A 20278-nucleotide genomic window follows, 5' to 3' on the forward strand; every position below is an offset into this window, starting at 1 on the left:
GCGCCCGAATCGGATACAAAAAAGCAAAACTGCTGTCGATGATAAGAAATAGATGGATTCGTCGTAAAGTATGCGTAACGGAGGCTATATGGAGCTGGAGCCTGGCGATCGGAGGATTAGGGATTTCGGGCCTACATTTGGGGTAGGAATTTTCTAGCAACACTGTTTAGCTCGGAAAGCTTTATTGCACGGGCTTAGCAGCCTTCATTCCATTTCACTACATCGTTGTGTTCAAATTCTGTGGATCGTTTTCGAAGTTGGGTTTGGGCCTGGCTACTGCCGAGCAAGCGCGGGAAAGGATCACGGGAGAAAAATGTGGTATTTTATCCTCCTTTTTCTTTATTGCGGGTTTCATAAGCTTGACATTTATCATTCATGTGACGTTCGCTTTGTCAACGCGTATGATTCCTACCAACCAGATTCCTGTTCTCGATAGTATGAGTTGGTCGTGAAACCGTTGGTTAGAGCCAATCGATTTTGCTGCTTGCAGAAGCTGGTCGTTTCATTTGAACGTAGAAATTTCGGTGTTTCCTCCTTTTCTTTTCATCTCGTCACCTTTTACACCCGACTTTCCATGGAACGTTCCTTGTCTCGATAAAATTCCTTTCTCGGCTGACTTCAAGAGACAAAAAAGCCACAAACGAAAAAAAAATTAAGGAACATTCTACCAAGGTTCCACTGTTATCGGTTTTTGGCTTAGGGTGCTGCGGTCCATTCTTCTGAGCACCTTTTCCTGGCCTTGCTCCGGTCCCCGAAAAACACGTGTTGAAAATTATTCCTTGTCAGGGATTTGCGTTCCGTATCGAGACCATCATCGTAGGCGCTTGTGACGAAAGGCGGGTCCAACAAAGCTTCCCCATATTCTCATGGACCCGAACACAACCCGGGGTTGTCATCCGGATCGATCGGTCCTTCGTGGTCCCGGGGCTTTTCCGCCCCTTGGTCATGGTTATGTATGGAGATATTTCAATTTTGCACCCATTTGTATGCATGTAGTCACTAATCCAAAGTGTTGTTTTTCCTTTTGCTTGTCGCACATGGCCGGATGGAACAGCATGTCCTTCTTGTACGCCGCTTGTCGATCACGGTCTGCCAGGCAACGTTGGCACCTTCTGACACGTTGTTAGCGTTCCGGTAACGAAGCGACAAGCGCGTCAAATATGTGTGTCGAAGCTTCACATTGGGTTTAGCCATTGCCACTTTAAGGCCGGTCTTCTGGTGGTTTGTGATCAGATCTTGCGGTTGCGAGAGTGTTTTGAAATTTAAATTTCCATTCTGCCTCGCAAAAACTGGAATACTTGAGGTTCTCTAATCGGATTTTGTATTTTACATATTTTTTTAAATCTCTTCTGTTACGTCGATCGATCGATAAATGATCCGAGAAACTACAGGAAATGTTTTCGAGAAGCTACTACTACAAAAATCGTGACTTCCTTTTAGCAACAGAATAAGCGTGTTTCGAGCACCGAGTTGATGTTTCGAGTTAGAGTAAAAAATGTACAATTTCTTGTTTCCTGCCTTTTTTTGTTCAGCCCTGAACATCCTTCTAGAATGAAATCAAATCTAATGAAACTGTATGCTCATTTTATCTCCTGAAACGACCCAGCGAAAGCGAAATTACATTAAACAGTGCCCATAAACAGCAGCGCCTGATGCATCTAACCGGATTAGGAAAGTTTCATTCTGAGCAGTAGTTCGTTGTCAGCACCTTTACCGGGTGATTTGCTATGAATGTGCATCGTACTTCCCCCGTGCGCCAGCTGTGTTTGCGTTTCGTCCACCATTAACCTGTTTATTTATTAAAAGCTGCTTACCAGAGTGCTTCGTTAGTGCCTCCTTTAGGAAACAAGTTAACTCTCTCTTCGTAACGTGCGATGCGAGATGAGATCCTTCCAAATGAAGTGGAGCATGTCATTTTGGGTTGCCAACAGCCTAAACTCACATCACATTATCGCTGCGGAATGGAGATTTCCCACGTCCCGCAAATGCTTCTTCTCAACTACTGCTCCCGGAATGGTGGCAATATGCTGTCAAACTGTGGCATCGCTCATCGCCAAACAACACCCTAATATGACGGATAAGTTTTGTAATTGGGCCAATTAGTGAACTTTCTGACAAGTTTGCTCGGTTCACCGTTATATAAGCTTGAGCCTCGAATCGTTACACGTGGTGTGCGGAACATTCCCTGATCGCAGCTGTAACGCCACATTTTTATCTCACACACTTCTTAAAGAGTAGAAGACTCTTTAAATGTTGGCCAAATGAAACCACCTCAATGCGCACAGAATACGATTCGACACGAGAAGCAGCTTACCGACGCCAAAGTGTTCCAGGAAAACCCTGCACCATACTTGTGTGTTGCCATTTAATTTTCTCCATCCATTGAGTATGGTTTTTGCACGAAAGGACTCGTGAACATTACTCCTCCCGAGTTTTTGTGTGTGTGTTTTCTGTCTGCTCCCTTCAAGCATAATTTTATCACCAAGGTGTCAAGCAAATGTTCCCCGCCTTGCAATTGAAAAAATCGGCGGAAAAGCGTGGGGGCTTAGGATGGGAAAATATGTCAAACAACCGTTTGTTTTTTAAAGCATAGACCTTCCAACTTTTTTCAATTCATTCCCAATAGCTTGCAGCTTTTCTTGGGCTTTATTTTATGCTGCTCTCGCGGCCCTTCGTTACCAACGCCACAACATCCTCTCTGGACGGAAACATTAAACTGAGGAGCAATAAAGTGAAAAAGAAACGAATCATCCTCAATTGACATAATTTAATTAACAGCATCATTCAAAGTTGTTGCAAAGTGTCTAATGAGTTTAGTGGATTGAATCAAACTTCGGCGCGAAGGATGGCCTGGATGTGGCACGTGTAGGACATTTTCTCACCAGGCAATTGGCATGAGTTGGTGGTAGTGAGGGGGCAATTTGGGTAAAACATGACTGTGTTTCCAGTCTCACGATAACTGAGATTCCGACTTTGAATGGAAGATTTCGGCTTTTCGTTCCTTCATGCGATACATGCCATATGTTTGCAACAAAAGAAGAATTTTCCTTTTCTTCCCTTGTCTCAAGCTCATGTGCAACCAGTCGATAAACGTAATTTTGGGTGATGAATGAGGTGGAGATGAATCAAGGCGATGATGGTAAGGAGAAAGACTGTTTGAGGATCGCACGTTCAGTCGCTGAGAGTTCAGACTTTCGCACTACTGAACCTCTTGTGATTTTTATGCCCTTTTCTCCACACGAGACAACATGTCGATGTTGAATTGTGTCTTCTATAAAAGGACAGCACGAACATCGGAGGTTCCGGACAGCTCATAAAACATGTGTCATCGAGAAAACGATGGCCCTCTGGAGAGTCATTTCAAACAAAGCGTAGCAGAGCAGAACATGTTGCAAGCTATGTTTGATTGCTTCAGCTGAGATGAGATCTATCTTTAGTTTGATAGGAATTAGATCTAACTATGGATTGATGAGGAGAATATTTTCTTCTTGTCATCCGCAAATTTTAGAAATCACTATTTTGCACAAATTTTTTGTTTCCCTGTTGTACGTGGATAGTCAGTCCTCTCGTACAGGGGAGGATCCTGTCTCGGTTGGGATTCGAACCCACGTCGTCGAAGTGGTAAGCCCATGCTACCACCTACAAGGTTACAACTATAACCCGATATATTTAGGGTATCAAATTAGAATATTATAAAACCGTAAGTATACGTTAGACAGCAAAACTGTATTAGCAACGCATTTCAGTATCAAAGCCAAATAGGAATGTTTTCTGAACCTGCTAATAGTGTTAGGCTGATTTGCAAAATGGCACAAACAGCAAATTCCCTCGGGAAGTTTGACAAACGCTAGCGTTACACAAACATCCATAAACTAACGAAAAATCGTGGGCACAAATCTGCACCTACGGATTTTCCATCGACTAAATTCCATCTGCGAAATTAGCGCTAATTCACTTTGCATTTTAGACACCGCACCGAAACTCGACGGGAGTGTCCCTAGGCGCAATGGCGTAATGACAAAATTTAATTTATCGAGTCTTCCATCCTCAAGCTCTCCAGGGACGATGTGTACATGATGAAACGGCAGAGGAAGAGGAAATCCTGATAGTTTATGGCATCTTGACGCATGGAGAATAATATCGTAAGATTATTAAATTAATTTTAGGATAGGAGCTAGTCTCCCGGCAGTAGCAGTTCGTGGTGAGGGTCAACAACGCTTCCGTCCTGTCATGAAGGTGTTTGTTTTGATTGACGATACGGCGGGTTTGGGACAAAACTCGTGTTTCGGGAGGAACACCACCAATCAACGCCATTTCCGTGGTTGCTGCAGCCTTTAATGGGGGTTAAATTTCCCGGCATGGATGCCTCGTGCGGTCGAGAATCGACGTGACTCTGACGGCGCTTCGGACGGACAACCTCCCGTTGGAAAGCCCGGCGGGCTACGCATCCAACCGCGGAAAGTTATGCCAGGCACGAAGCCACACCCCAAAGGGTTCATCGGCGCTCGACCACATTCCGCAAATGACAACGTGCCTACCTTAGACCCCCATGTTGCTTGCTTGGTTTTGACAGTAACGCCTCGCCGGAGGTTTGTACCGGGTTTACCTTGGGCTATGTTTCGCGGACGCGCTCGTATGTGGCGAAAGCGCTACCGAACGATTGAACAAACTGACAGACATGGGCATCCGGTCGCGTCGTTGCACGTGGCCCAACCCTGGAGCGTTCGGGTCCGAAACCACATTCTCCATGCCTCCGAATGTTACGACCCGGGATGGTAAACCTTCAGCAACGCATTTCAAATTCCAAGCAGTGACCTAACCTCTTAAGGTTTACGGGGAGTCTCGAAGTTACCGCTGTTTACTTGGTTTAGTCTATTTGCATGGCACTAAATCCAACGAAACGAAGCTTTCCTTAAAGTGAACTGGGGAAACTGAGCTCATTGGAACTGTCGTTAAGCAAACGGTTATAGACGATGTCATCGGCAGCACTCCGGATAGCAGTCTCTCTGCCTGGTGTGCTACAAAACCATGTCTTTGGAAAACAGGGTTCAAAGTCAAATACGCGTCGTCATCTCCACTGATGCCTTGCAGCAAATGAATGCCATTTGTGAAGATGGTAAAAGCAGCAGTATCCTCATTATGAGAAGCAAACGTCAAAGCTGTCGAGCTGTCGGTTGGAAAGCCGGGTTCTTGGTAAAATATGGAAAGCTGGTTTGCTTAGAAAATACGGATTAATTTCAGCACAGCATCCCGCAAGCCATGGTAAACGTACATTATTCTGGAGTTTCAAGGATGATGTAAAAAACCCAAAACACACCGAACCCGATTTGTGTAATGTTTACCTTCGTTTAATAGAAGCGAAAAGAAATTTCCATAACGCTGTGAACCGGTGATGGCATCCAGCTTCGGGCAAAGATTAATGTTCTCCCTCTTTCATAAACCTTAACTCGAAAGTCGGTTCTTCCTCAGGCGACGATGGAAAGGAAGACTAACTGATCGAGAGTTCTTCCATAATCGAAGAATCAATCCCGAATGAAAAAAAGAATCGGGGGTTTTCAGGCAAATCCGAGGAAAAATCTGAAAACTTCCTGTCCTGTTGGTAAGATTTAAGAGCTCAAAGTTGAACGTTTTACCGCGTCTGGCTTGGATACTTCTTTCCCCTTTGGAATTTCATATTTCCCATAAGTCCACACCGCGGGCTTTTTGTTCAATACCACCCTCCAAATACCTTGAAGTTTCTCGCTGGCTGCAGTTCTCCAGAACAACACAACGCTGTCCGTTGCCAAGAAAATGACCGGTCTGCGAAAGGTGGATGGTAAAACTGGGATGGAAAAAGATAATTAAAAATTAATGAAACTAAACTTTCGTCCCAGTCGGTTATCAAACGGCCCCACCGAGAGGACGGTCCGAGAGGAGCCAACCCAAACGGAGCTCATTATGAGTTCATCATCAGGGCATCGGGGATCATGCCGGAGACAGTTGCCACGGCAAATAACGGCGCACTCCAGGGCCGGTGATGGCGAAGACCCGCCGAGGTTCAGGATCCGCTTTGCGTCCTTTCACTAGGAGAGATGGAAAGCCAAGCCACAAACGACGAAGCAGACGTCACCGGCAGCGACGCGGTTCGATATCATTTCCGTCCGACGACCAGCCATCCCTGGTGGAAAGTGGATTCAACCTCATTACCATAAAAATTCATCATTCGTGCTCGCAAACCAAACCGTATCCGAACGGACGAAGAAATTAATTTCATAACTGCGTGAAACTCGGGACGACCAGCAGGTCGTTCGTTGATTCGTTTCTCTCGATCACCATGGATCCAGCCCGGAAACATGTGAACAGCACCGTAAACACGTGCTTACCGTGTCGGTGATGATGTTGTTGTTCTTGAATCAAACTGTAATTTTATGCCCACGCGATCCGTCGCGTTTGGTGAGTTGTTGTAAAATTAACTCGTTCATGCGCATTATTAGAAACGAGGTTACGGTGAGTTTCCACGCATTTTACGAAATTGGCAGACGGGTCGCCATACCGGTACGACCTTTAAGCCCTGATGGGGTAATTTGAATATAAGATTGAACCTTTCGTGAAGGTTAACAAACCCAATTGCTTCTCCGAATCACCCAGTGCTCAGTATAATAATGTAATCGATTTAAAAAGCTAAAAAAAGGTTTGTTCATGAATACTATAAGTTTTTAACTGACAAACTTGGGATCGGGATGAATATTGCTGATTTATTATTTTGTTTATAAAAAAATTCAATGAAAAATCGATTGTTTTTTGATCAAGACTAAAACTATCTACAACATATTGAAAAAAGAATGGAATCAATCCATTGAGCCACTTGACAATTTCATATGACTTTTCTGCGAAAGTGCTTCAAAAGTATATACTAATTTTATTTCCTCTATCTGAACTGCAATTTCTATGAGTGTGGAAGATTGGTAACTATTTCAAATCCATCGATAAAATGTAGTTCTGGCTATCCTACCGATTTTGTACGGTTTTCAATCTAAGAAAATGGTTCACGCTTTTGTTTGGGAAACACTTCACATCGGACGGGCTCATCGGACAAGGTTGAATGGGCAAGAGAAATCGATTTTCTATTATTACTTTCTAAACCATCCAACTATCTTCCACGGTGCGAATTTGTTGGGGATTACCTTCCATTACGTTTTCCTTTTTCGTCGTTTTGCTCTCGGCTTCAGCACATTGCACTTGCAGACAATCCCAAAGGGTTTTTCTTTTCTACCCAGCTTCATCTATTTCTGAGGTCTTACGGTTTGGATCGATTTATTCGATACTTACACATCCGATTGGAGGTTGGAAAACTATCGGGAAGGACAGAACAAAGCATATAGGAATCCCTTTTCCCTTCGAGTGTTAATTGTGAGCTTGACGTTTTCCCATTCCGTTTCCATAATCCTTTTTTATTTACCCTACAAGCGATGAAATTTGAACCAACATTCCAACGTATGACGGAGAGTCGGTTGTTTCCTTGGCTTGTTTGCACGGGCCAGAAGCTTTGCCATTGCTTCAAACTAAACAACAAATAAAAGCATCTGCTGAAAGTTTCGTTTTGGAGGCAACGGAGTTTAAGGGAACGAATGGAAATACTGACAACAGTTCAGATAAGTTTTATATTTTTCTAGGAATAAATAGACATTGATCCTAATATCCTTAACACTCTGAAAGGTCATGATGAGTTCAAATTCATAGTATTCAAAAATAAATCCGAAAGAATTGTATTCGAATATCAATATTTTCATGAAAGTTTTTCTTCACAAACTTCTAGTAAGCACCTACCAAAAAAGCATCAAATCAATCATAATAGTCCAATGAGGAAATTAATGTTTCCTTACCATAGCATTCAAATTCAAAGTGAAAAAGAAATCTTCCGTTCCAGCGCTACGCAGATGGCAAATTGATTGGTTTTTCTTCCGCCAAGATGGTTGCCGGCCATAAAAATTGAGAACTGTGAACGTGAAGTGGGGCCAAGTAATGTAAAGTAAAGTTGTGCTTCTGGTTTCATATTTTCCTATTTCGAGCGATATAATTTGCCACCCACTGTCGATGACAGCAAATTCAAGCGGGTTTTGGTAGGAAAGAAAAACCAAGCTGGTTCTAGACGTTCGACAGGAAAAACTTCTCAAACGAATCGTACTGGTTTGCACGATATTTGCGTTAAATAAATCATCTAACATTTCCTCGTAGAAGTATGGTACGGTGGCATTTACTTATGGCTATCGTTTTTTCTCTCTTTCTCTCGTTTTTCAGATTTTTCCAAACCTCAGTTGTTGCAGTGACAGTTTCAATGACGCTCGAACAAGTAAACGAAAGTCGTGTGCGGCGCAAGAAGGCTTCAGGCAACATCAGGCATCCGAGTTTCTAAGAATAGTTTGCAGATTGTTAAAGCAATCTCTGCAGCGTAACGAGTTCAAAAGATGAAATATCAATCAATGGAAAATCAATGCTGCCTCAATCGTACTTCATGGAAGATCACTGATTTTTGAGGTGGTTTCGAGTGTGTTCCTTACCGGGTCCGAGCGTTGATGGATTGGTGAAGCAGATACGAGTTCGAGTTAGATGCACGAACACAAATATTGCCTCGATGGACCGTACCAGACATCCGGACGTAGTTGAGCTGATTTGCATGAGCTAGAGTAGACAAACGACAAGCGGAAACGGATACCCATCACAGGAGGCATCCTGCCGATGGCTGCTACGTGATAAAACAATTTGCTTGAATCAACAGGAAGTTGCTAGAATTGCTCCCGCCGGATGTTGTGTGCAGTACCACACGGTGATCGGCAAGCGGAAGCAAAGGCTCGGGTTGGCAAAGCGGTTCGAAGTTCGGTCGAGAATTATATACGGCACGGTTTCAGGAGGGTGTTTCTTTTTGTATTTGTTTCAGGCCATGTTGTAGGTTGGGTGAGAAGAGCAGTCATGCGGTAGATGTCCATGAACCTGACCGCGTGTAGTGTTTGCTCAATGGACAGTGTGAAGGTTGTGCTCCGTGGAAAAATCTGTTGAGGTGCTTAAAACAATACATGGTCGTGTGGAAATAATTGTTCATTCTCATCGAGAGTTTTTGTGTGGGGTGTATATGTGCATGTGTGTGCTTTGTATGTACGTGTAGTTGAGGCTACCCTCAGTGTGGTGGCTGTATCCCTCCCGGAGGGACGTATTTTGTGGCACAGCCCCGCCGTGTTCCGTGATGAGTGCCAACGAGCTCAATGTTCTACACCGCCTGTAAGAAGCCTCCCGCGAACCGTCCGAGGAGGGCCAGAGCGAAGCAGGAAGAGGGGTGCGGCAGGCGGCCAGCATCCCAAGCGTTTAACAATGTTATGTCAGTGTCAGTTCGTGCTCTTCACCGTCCTGTCGTTGGTGTGCTTCGCGGCGGACTTCTGCCGGTGTTCGAGCTCGGAGTACTTAATCATTCGCCATGGCCGATCGCGCGTCCGGCACTCGAGCGAGAAGGACCACATCCGGTGGGGCCTGCAAGTGTTCGACAACTTTACGCTGCTGGACTACGACGCCAGTGGCGGCAGTGGGAGCGGTGCGGTTGTCAACGATGAGCAAACGATTGTTTCATCATCATCACCATCGCCATCCTCCAGCTCATCCGCACAGTCGGTTCCGTGGCGTGGATCCGGTGCGGCCACCGACGGTGGAGGGAATGCCGGGAGTGCCGGAGGTACCCTCACGATTCAGTTTAATGAATCGGAGGAGCTGGAGCGCATGATAGAGCTGAGTGATTTCGACAACCTGCGCTTCGGAGCCGCCAGTCCCGGGCGTAATGGCGCCTCGGATCCCGCAGACCCGTCGACAACGCGGCCAACCGGTTCCGCACCGACCACCGTCCACCCTCCGCCGAAGGAGGGCAAGCTCATCAAGAAGGAAATAATGGAGAACATTCGTCGCACGGTCGACAAGGGTTTGGAGTACTTAAAGTCGCACCGGAATCTCGATGAGGTGAAAATTGAGCTCGTCCCGTTCCGCTCCGCGTCCAAACGGTCCCATTCGCGCCGAAAGGCATCCCACGACCCGGAAGCCACGACCAGCAGCTTCCATCGAAGTAATCGTCCGGAAGAGGAACCGTTTTGGTCGACGAGCTCTTCGAGTGCGCGGCCTACTCCAACACAAAGTTCAAGTAATGTGAGGATTTCACTGTCAGAGCGTCAGCGAAACGCGATTGACGGGCCGCAATCGAACGTCGGAAGAGAATCGGAGGTCGACGGCGAGTTGAACCCGTGGGATGAGCCCCAGAGGAACCCGCGGCCACCACCAAAGGTTTCCGAGGGTCAAGTGTTTGCATCCAATCAACGACTAATCTCGTTAGGCGTAATTCCAGGAAGGGTCGGGGATGAAAGAGTGGCACTCGCTGAAGATACAGGAATAACACAGCATAGAAAAACTTCTCCCAGTGCTTCGGAACATCTCACCGATCCAATCGTGATCGATTCGGAATCCCGGCTCGAAGTGGAATGGAACGGACAGCAAGTTGTATCATCCACCGTTCAGCCGTGGCCAACGGGCGGGGAAGACTATTCGAATGATGTTGTGGAGGATGACGACCCTTCTGATAGTGACCGTGCGTCGGCCTACGTAGAATCGCCGGAGGGTGAGGAAGGAGAGACCGGTCATGGGGCCCAGGATGACGATCCGCTGCTGCAGGACGCGGAAGAGATCGAGGCTAACGGAGGCTTAGGTGATGGTTCCGAGCCGGGTGTGGTCGAGGTGGACGTGACGAACATTTTCCATATGGAGGAGGCCGAGCTCAACAAGCTGGACGAGACGAGCCGCAACAACCGGCGCAACCTGATGAAGGGCCGGGACGTGGTGACGCAGTTCCTGCAGATCGTCGAGAGCCAGCATCTGCTCGGGGCGAACTGCACCGCCGGGACGGCTCTCAATCTCGGCGAGGGCGTGGTCGACCGGTACGCACAGGATCGGTTTCGCGTCGAGGCGGAAATTGCCGTCAACCGTGCCAACATGCTGACCAGGTGAGTCGTCGCCGTGGGCGACCTTAGTTATTTAAAAAGCACGTTGTATGATTTGTTTTTCCACCAGTGCTGTTGAGTCCTTCAGCATGGGCTTCGTTCATCTAAAACGGATTATACCCAGGACTGAGGTTTATTTTGCAGACTGAGAAAATTGCCTCCAGGCGTTTGTATAATTGAGATCCCCAGAAAAACAAACATACTTTCTCTGGAAAAATATAGCAATCGACCAATGGGAGTAGTTATGCCGTTTGATTGCTTTTCCATGCCGGAACCAAACTGAACCTCTTTTGCCTTTCCTTCTGAACTACATCCACTTGGGTCTCCAATTTGGGGATTCGCTTGATTTGGTACAATATACTGTAGATGAAGCGTTTAGATGATGCGTAATGCTAGTGCTGGCGTTTAGGTGCTAAATGAGTGCATTTATTCATTCATTTTTCATTGTTCAAATTGCAAATCATTTGGATACATAAAAATATAACATAATTTACCATTCATTGCGACGAGCTGCAAGTAATAATAATTAATTTCATTATGGTAAGTTCATTACAAAGAAAAAGGAAAGAGGAAAATGTAATGTCTTCAAGGCTTGATTCAGCAATTGACGCATAAATGAATTACAAAGAATATAAATATAGCATGAAGTACTTTGCCATTACATCCATTACTCACTTCTTGCCAAAAAACCTTGACTTCCTCCCCATTCCCATATCGCTTCTGTTGCTCGTACAAAATCTCAGATACTCACACGCAACAGCATCCATCGATATTGTTCATTCTTTTCTCTCTCTTGCAAGACGGGTCGTGAAATTAAATTTCTCCAATAATTGAAGTACGTCAGATTCGATCACTTTCACACCGAGGGACTCGGAGCAAAAAAGCTTGCGGAGGGTGAACAAAACAGATGCTTCCTACCGACACCATCGATTGTCTATTGAATGTTTTGAAGCCCTCTGACGCCAGCGTGGAAGTCTAGCGATTCCTAAATGTTCTGGTGTGTACTGAGTTAAAGAACTGTTGGAGCACACACAAAATGCGTTGCTTTCACAAGCGCTTCCTGTGCAAGCGAAGTCAAGTGCCGCTTAATCTGGGCCAAGACGACGAAGGTAGGTGGAAGGAACTGAGCAAGAATCGTGCCAAAGCTGCGTCGTTCGCCCGACCCGACAGGTTGGTTTCATGCACTATTGAACCACAACAGTAGAAACCATCAACGACGTTCAGAGAGTTGGTGCTGAAGACGTATCACTTCTCATGCTTTGCAACATCATCGGTGCTTTTTGAGAAAGTTTCTCGACGTACAGGTGTTTTCTACCAACTGGTGCTGTTTTAAGACCTTTTCCCTGGAAAGACACGCAATGATTGCTAATTGTCCCGGTAAGAAACACAAGCAGACGCCTCTGGAACGACTGAGAAGGTGATTTCAATTGCTATCGACATACCTTGCTATTCCCGAGAAGTGCTGGAAATTCTAGAACAGTTTTGAAAACTCTGTGTGGGGAAAAGTTTTACCTCTGTAGAAGCACCAATCCCGCCAAACTAGCAGAAACAGCAAGAATACTTGAATACTTCTAGAGCATTCGTGTAAGGATCGGTAAATTGCTATCCCACCTGACGTTAATTGGTTGTGAGTGCCTCCATTAATTAATTTCCGAATGTCGTCATAGCGGGCGGGATTCCATCCCATATCAAGGATCGGTATACAGGACGCAGGCTGCTTGTCAGTATCACTGATTGGATTTCATGTTCAATTTTGCTAATAGCAAAGGAAGGTCTGTGTTTCTTCGGTTTGTTTGACTAAGAATCAAGTCAATGGAAACTGTGCCTCATCCTCCACCGTACACCGGCCGCAACCATCCCAAATCGGTAGTACGGCTTACAATGAAGGATGGTACGGCCATCCGCATATAGGTTACATCCACATCTTGTACCTGACGGGCCACTTCCGTTTGCTGGGGGTGACGCTCCTTGAACCGTGACCCGTACTCTTTAGAACCGAGGAGGGAGCTTTATTTCATCGACAACCAACCAACCTTGGGGCTTCGTTGGGGCGATACAAGACGGTTATTATTGAGGGAATATGCGTGAGCGTGCCTGTAATTCCTTTGCGAACGATATGGAAGCATAACCGTAGTGAAGCAAGTATAGGAAACTCCTCAAGAGGTTCCTTTCTGACGCAAGGTGTGCAGCATTCGAATGCCTGACGGAAACGGGAGTACTTTGCTAAACAATTTAATTGGAATAACTGTTGTGTAGCAAGGGTACAGGTCGCATACACGCATTAACTCTACTGATTATACAGCTCATAGAGAAATGAAGTGCTTGCTAGGAAATCATTTAAAATTGCTCAAACCAATGTTGTGCAAGACCTTTCGGAAAAATACGGTAAACATCGGTTGAAATAGAAACTGGCAATAGAGCCGCATTAATAAGAAAATCGTGCACCTGATGCCTATTTTCCTGCGGAATGCATCAAGTCTTACCTTCTGAAGTTAATTGATTCCACAATCCATCGAAATAATTTGCCCAAATAAGTAATCTCCTAGCATCTTGTTTGCTTGTACCCATAAAAGGATCATTTGTTTGTTCAACTAATGGAACAATGTTACTTTTGTCCAGTTTTTATTCCACAGAAAAGGTTGGCTGATGGTTTCCGGTAGACTTTGTTGAATACGTAATATGAGTAATAATTTATGGCGTCGTTAACCTAGTCCAGATAGAGACCTAGAGTCTCTACAAAAAGTGCAGTCGGGTGGTTAGTCTCTTGTCGAGCATCTTGTTTTGTTGAACTTATCCGGCTCAACCGCAATACTCTCCGGTGGCATACAGGATTAACTAAACACATCAAAACCGACCATATCCAGAGGGTCTCCATTGTGCAAGCCTAACTTTTGTGTCAACCAACGCGACCCGGTCGTGGCCTCGTTTGGTACGTCCTCGACATCCGGCAGCGTTACAATGATGTTCGGCCATGTTTTACTCGGCAAGTGACTTATGCAAAATAAACGATGCCTGCACAAAGTGAGATTAAAACAAATGGAAGTAAAAACCACCACAAGGGAGGGGATTCATTTCGTGCCGAGAAAGAGCATAGAATGCATCCCCACGGGAGGTAAACTGTTGAGCCTTTTGTTTGCTCAATAAAAAGGTACTTCAAGTTGTGTTTTCACATTCCTCCTTACGCTAAAATAAAGCAGTTGTCTACGAACGTTGTGGTAGCTTTTGTTTGTGGACCAAAGACCTACTAGATCAAGATCAGCAAAGATGTTTTATTTAATTGCAGCATTATCGTTCGTATCATGAAAAGAAACGATGGTTTGTTTTTGTAAAATTATGCCTTTTCTCAACATCTTCGGAATATCCGATCCGTTTAACTCCGGAAGTTGAACGCCGTTGAAGTCATTGTTATGAAAGGTAAAAGTAGTATACAATACTAAATGTTTACTTGCTTGTATAACCAATTCTTGACTGCGTTGCTAGGAATGCATGGGAACAACATCCTTCCAGATGCTTTCTCTCTGTGCAGAAAATGAAGCACTTTTGCATAAATGAAACAGTCATCAAGCCACAACCGATCTAGTTTGGTCCGGAAACACACATTGTTCGGGTCATGTGTGTTTGTACTTTGTTGACGCTAACCGTTCTACCACACTGCCCGTCCTGCTTACCACTTCTTTCCCTTTGACCGGATCCTTCCAGCGGGTTTGATTGTGTGCATGATAAACTAGTAATTTATCGTCCCAACCCTCTGGTGCAACGGACCAACACTTTTTCAACCTTCTTTGCCCCCAAAGCTTCCCTCTGCCGTGAGGTGATATTTACTCAAAAACTTTATTAGAATTAAAACATAATGAGTTTGCGTTTGCATTCCGTGGAATGGCCCGATGCAGCCCATTTTCTGACCCATTCATCAACAAAAGCGCAACGCAATTCGCTACTGTTTGGATTGTTGGAAACTCAAATACTTTGTTGTTTAGCCGCACAGCCACAATGCGTACAACGGGGACACTGGTTGGTAAATAAAGTTTGGGCAAGCTTAAAGAGTTATACTACTATCGTACACAGTTTGTTGGGGTTAAAATTGTGAGAGGCAGGTCGGTTTGTGAATCAAACCTATGTGTGTTTGATAATTTACCGAGCAAAGAATAGAAGCTGTTGGCATATTTGCTACCATAAATTTGATTTATTGCTTTCAAGCGATATTTGAAGCGGTCTATTTACTCTTCTCATTTAAATATGAATCCGAACTGTCTCCGAATTCAAACTCTCTGTGAACAAAATCGAATTTTCTATCAATTTAATTCTTACATATAATATGACATTCTAAATTTGACCGAAAGATGGACGACGTTAGGTGGAAAACTATGATTGAGTGGATGGCATTCTAATATAAATCAAAATAGTACGTCAGAAATATGATGCGATTGTGAAAGCTTCGTTTAACAACCTTTTTGAATTGTTTTCAACTGACATCCGATTAAATGTGGCGCTCCGAATTGATTGTTTGCTACGCGGAAAGCTTTGCACAATTTTCCGCCCGAAAGTGAAACTAATAGGAATGCTAATGAAGAATTCAGAAGCCAAGTTGTCTCCGGTCCCGCTGATAAACGTTCGTGACTCGGCTCTGCTCACAGCCCGAAACACGCTGGCCGTTTCCTAAAACTGTCATTGTTGCGACAGCTGGTTCCGGGCGGAAAAGTCGGCGAAGAAAATAGTATCTTTAAGGCAGCCGAACGAACCACAATCACGAAACGGTGTTTTGGCAAGCACTTGGGCCGACCTCGATGAGAGTTAGTGTTGGTGCCGCTCTGACCGCTGTCACGTGCTGACTGAGGAGAAAAAGGTTCGTCGGAAAATGAAAACGGCACCCGTCCGTACTTCTTCATCCCTCTCGGGTAGATCCACTGTTATCTCGGCGTCGTCCAAAATGAAATCACTTCCCACCACCACAGGCAACCCTCTAATGACGGGGCTAATTTTGGATGGCCCAAAACTGGCGAAGGATGGTCCGCTAAAAACAACGGTGACTGAGCACGTTGGTGGCGCGTCCTTTAGCTTTTCTCGACCCATCGAGATTCCACCGGCGGTGGAAGATGGCGCCGAGAGGCTGAAAGCGTGGGATCGGAATGATTAAACGCCCCGAGTGTTGCAAATTGATTCGCTAAGTATACGGTGATCAATCATCGACGATAGCTATCGGGGCGACCCGGGCTTCTTTTCAAACAAGCCGACAGGGACGTCCTTTGGTCGAGGAATTGAGGCATGAATCTTCCGGAATATCCACTCCAACTTGGTCTTTTCTTCGTCCACCCCTCCACTACGAGATGTTTGGTCAGCAAGGATGCCCATTCTTACGGTCTAATAAATAGATTTGCTCTGACTCGAAAATGGCGTGCGGATTGATGGTGGGAGCAGCAGGAAAACATTGGCTTAAATCTCCTCATCCAACGCACGCATAGAAGTCACCACGGGGGAACAAAGTTTCTAAGATGGTACATTATTCTTCGTCCAGTTGAGTCGACGAAACATTGGTTGGAGGTTTTAATGGCCTCAGCGATGACAAATTTAGGAGGAATCTCTGGGGAACAATTGACATTAATTTGGGATTATGCTTATTATTGTAGATTTAAGTCGCTTTATGAATAGTACTTATAGTAATTTAGAATAAAAACCGATAGAAACATTTGTGTATTGCATTAAGAACATGCAAGATATACTGCAAGATACGCTTGAAAACAATCAAATAAAAACTTCTCGCACTCCTGCTCCGACTCCTCCAGTAGATCAATTCGGAGTAGATTTTACTTTGAGTCAGGTTGAAGTAGTAACAAAATTACATTTCTTCGTATTGTTGTTTATATAAACATCAGCTGGTGTTTAAACAACTGATGGTAACAAAAACCGTCTCGTGGAACGTTAACGAGTTGCCGTACAACTTAATTAGCTCGATTTTCCTCGTTTCATCGTTTACTTCAATAAACATTGGCTCCAAGCGTGAGTGTCAAGGATCATCATCGTACTCGAGCGGGCACCAGAACCGAATAAAAGTAATTTTAAAGAATCAAACCTTCACCAGCACAATCGCCCTTTGGCAACTGACGCAAAAGTTAATTAGATTTCCCGCAAAATCTTTCATCCCACCTCTCTTTCTCCTTTCGTTTCTCCTATTTCTCTCGACGCAGAATTTTCAAGTTCTCCTCGGCGGACGTCCAGGCGTCGGAGCACCTGTTGCACGCGTCCGTCTTGTCGATGGTCGAGTTCGACGACGACATTTTCGCCGGCGGAAACTGCTTCGACTGGAATCAGCATCCGGCCAAGCGGGGCCTGTTCTGCCCGTTCGCCTACCGCCTGCCACCGCCGGACCAGGGCGCCTCGCTCGTGAAGGACCTCGCGCTGGAGTACCACTACTTGGGCAACACCTCGGAATGGTTCTTTCTCGCGCGCAAGAACGCCGAGAAGGTTATCGCGAGGAACGAGCAGTATATAAAATGTGAGTATATTTTCGATGTCACGGTTTACTGTGTATGTATACACTTCCGTTATTCCCTTTACATTCTACAGGACTATTTGAAGACTTTTTTCTTGATCGGAACATCGTTCTTTTATTTTTTAATATTTCCATGCCGGAAAGCTGTTGTGTTTTCTTTATGTTTGCCTTCACGCTATTCAAACACATCCGACCCGTGCTTTATAAACACCGCTGCGTTCTTTGGCAACCATTTTTTTGGCATCACTGCCATCACTTGCATCTCTTTTGGAAAAGTTCTTTGTCTGAGGCATTTCCTTCGAGCGAGAAAATTCTTACCCTAGCTTCGGTTTTTCTCCACACCTACATCCCGTAGGGCGCGCATTTTGTTGGGTTACTTCACTCAATGTTTGCAGTTCACATCCTTTCGGAAAGGTGTTTATTTTATACTTTTTGTGTTTTATCTGACATTTTCTCGTCAGGTTTTGTTTCGGATAGAATTACGAAAGCTTTGCGGAATATTTCATATCGCCACCATTCAAACCCTGAATACTTTCATTTATTTCCTTTCGCTTAGAAGCAAAATTAAGGCTTGTGGGATCTCCGTTACTGCAGGAAAGGAAAGAAAGGAAAAAAATCCTGTGCATTGTGCACGAAAAAAGAAGATTTATGTATAACCACAGCTTTAAGAAACATTTTGTTCATACACATTTTACGCAACATAGAATTCCGCCAACCTGACGGCAGACTTTGGGTGATGACTGCCTTTGTAGCGGGTGATTAAATGTAAGTCAACCGTTACTTCTGGCGTATTTGTTCAAGCTGTAAGGTGGTTGTTTTCACTTCATCCGATGTGAATCACACAAAAATGCTTTTGAACGTAGCGCTTGCTAAACAATCTTTTGCTCAATATTCCACGAAGAAATAACAAAATTGGAATTATTTGGCATCCAACCGGAATCACTCTTTGGCTTGAAAATAGAATCGCTATGTGAAGAAAAATCATAACATTGAAACGGTGTAGCTGAAAATATTATGCTTTCCAAACATTTGCTTGTTTACTTCGAAAGCTGGATTCTTCTGGTAAACGATGTCAACCGAAGAAAGTTAGCAAAATATTTAACATTCCCTCATACCTCCCCAACAGCTGAGCAAGCTTTGTTCGTACGACAACGTAACGTAAAGTCCAAGAACAATGAAAATGTTTTTATTAAGGCAAACCACAAATTATTGGATGAGTTTGTGATTCTTGAGAATGTTTGTTTGTCCCAATGGCATGTTTATGAATCGTACGATTTCATTTATTGAACGGTGGAAACTCAATACCGTTGTGTCTACAAACGATCCTTGTGATAAAGCAGGTGGAAATGGTGAACCGATAGCAGCTGGTGAAAAGTACTTCCGAAGCATTTTACTGTCAGGTGATGATACTTTTTCCGATTGACATGTCATTTCATTGTACTCTTGAACCGACTCTAGTTTACATTCTAGTCACTGAAGTTCTAAAAAGCCACTTGTACCCTTCTTTGTACGTAAGTCTATTGCCGTGATGAAATGTCTATGACAGGTGTAAGAAAAATATGCTCTGCACTTCACTTCATGACAACTGTGCGATGCAGCACTCGACTAAACATAACCCGATGCGTCCAATAAGATGCCCATAACATGATAAGAGACAACACAACACTTGAAGCCGTCAATAAAACTAGATTTAGAATGAAGTCATTGTTCAGGTGGCCTCCATCTTTACCTATAAAGGATACCATAGTTTTCCAGTCGAGTCGAATCTTTTTTCAAACTGCAGATTCATGGCTTTTCATCACCACTCCGTCCTCCTCCATTTGATCGCTTGATAAAGATACTTGTTCGTAAATCAACCAGCTCATTATATGCAAATCAATTTTTCAGCTCATCTCGCCTTGGGTTGAGCCGATTATGCCGGTAACGGCTAATTAGTTCAAATTTGTGTTCCGTGAAAAGAGGATCACCTTTGACCAACCACGAGGATGGTTAGTAAATATCTCTTTTTCTTGGCATCGATTTACGCTTGATACTAAACAGTAATTGGTTTCCTCATTCCCATCGTCCGTCAGAACAAGGACAAGAAAAACACTTTTCATCGCTCATAAAGCTAAACGGTCAAACAATGGTTTTTATCATAATAAAAAAGAGACGTAAAGTTTTCGTCTAAACGTTTTTCTATCGTTCCATAATCGTTTGACTTACGGACCGGCTTTTTTCCTCATTTAATTCGACTCAATGACTTCGAGTTTTATCCGGTACCGGTTTTTCTTTATCCTTAACGCTCTCAGCTTACTTCTATAAACGCTATAGCGCTGAAGAGGCACTTCTCGGTAGACCCCTAGGCACACGGGCCTTCTCCTGGCCGGTTCCGGTGGGATGGGGAAGAACTTTCAAAGCCCCCGCAGCATCCACGTGCCTATTCTCACCACGTGTTTGCGTCGGAAAGCGTCTTCGGAATTATTTTCTTTTGTAATTTTTCCGACACACAAGTGGAACCTCTTCCGGAAACTCTGCTCAAGTGGGGCAGGAAACTGCAAGTCAGCGAAAATTGATTACACCACGGGAATCAGCCAGCAAAACTGTCGGTTTTTCCTTTGGTTTCCCACAGAACCGATGCTCATCGTGTGATTCGGTCGAACCGGTTGAACAAACCTTCAACCTTTCCGCGTAAACCGTTGGTGTAACCTAAAAAACACGACTCGTCTAAGTTTCCCATTAACTCATTATTCTTCAAAAAGGCACTCGATGCGCTTGGGTTCACGAAAGCCTCCCGATGATGGTGATG

At 44.5% G+C, this 20278-nt stretch overlaps 2 protein-coding genes across 2 annotated transcripts in view; both read left to right on the plus strand.

Annotated features, from left to right (window-relative positions):
• LOC131265225 (astacin-like) overlaps positions 1–10623 on the plus strand; it is a 197042-nt gene extending 186419 nt beyond the window's left edge. Inside the window, exon 4 of the mRNA XM_058267486.1 lies at positions 10613–10623. The gene's annotated coding sequence lies outside the window, so the exon portion shown is untranslated. The remainder of the gene's footprint in view (positions 1–10612) is intronic.
• The window catches only part of LOC131265230 (uncharacterized), a 38368-nt gene continuing 27432 nt past the window's right edge, over positions 9343–20278 (plus strand). The window contains exons 1-2 of the mRNA XM_058267491.1: positions 9343–11006; positions 17186–17493. Of these exons, the coding sequence (XP_058123474.1) occupies positions 9343–11006; positions 17186–17493 (1972 nt within the window). The remainder of the gene's footprint in view (positions 11007–17185; positions 17494–20278) is intronic.

This window comes from Anopheles coustani, chromosome 2 (assembly GCF_943734705.1).
Source record: "Anopheles coustani chromosome 2, idAnoCousDA_361_x.2, whole genome shotgun sequence".
NCBI classification, from domain to species: domain Eukaryota; kingdom Metazoa; phylum Arthropoda; class Insecta; order Diptera; family Culicidae; genus Anopheles; species Anopheles coustani.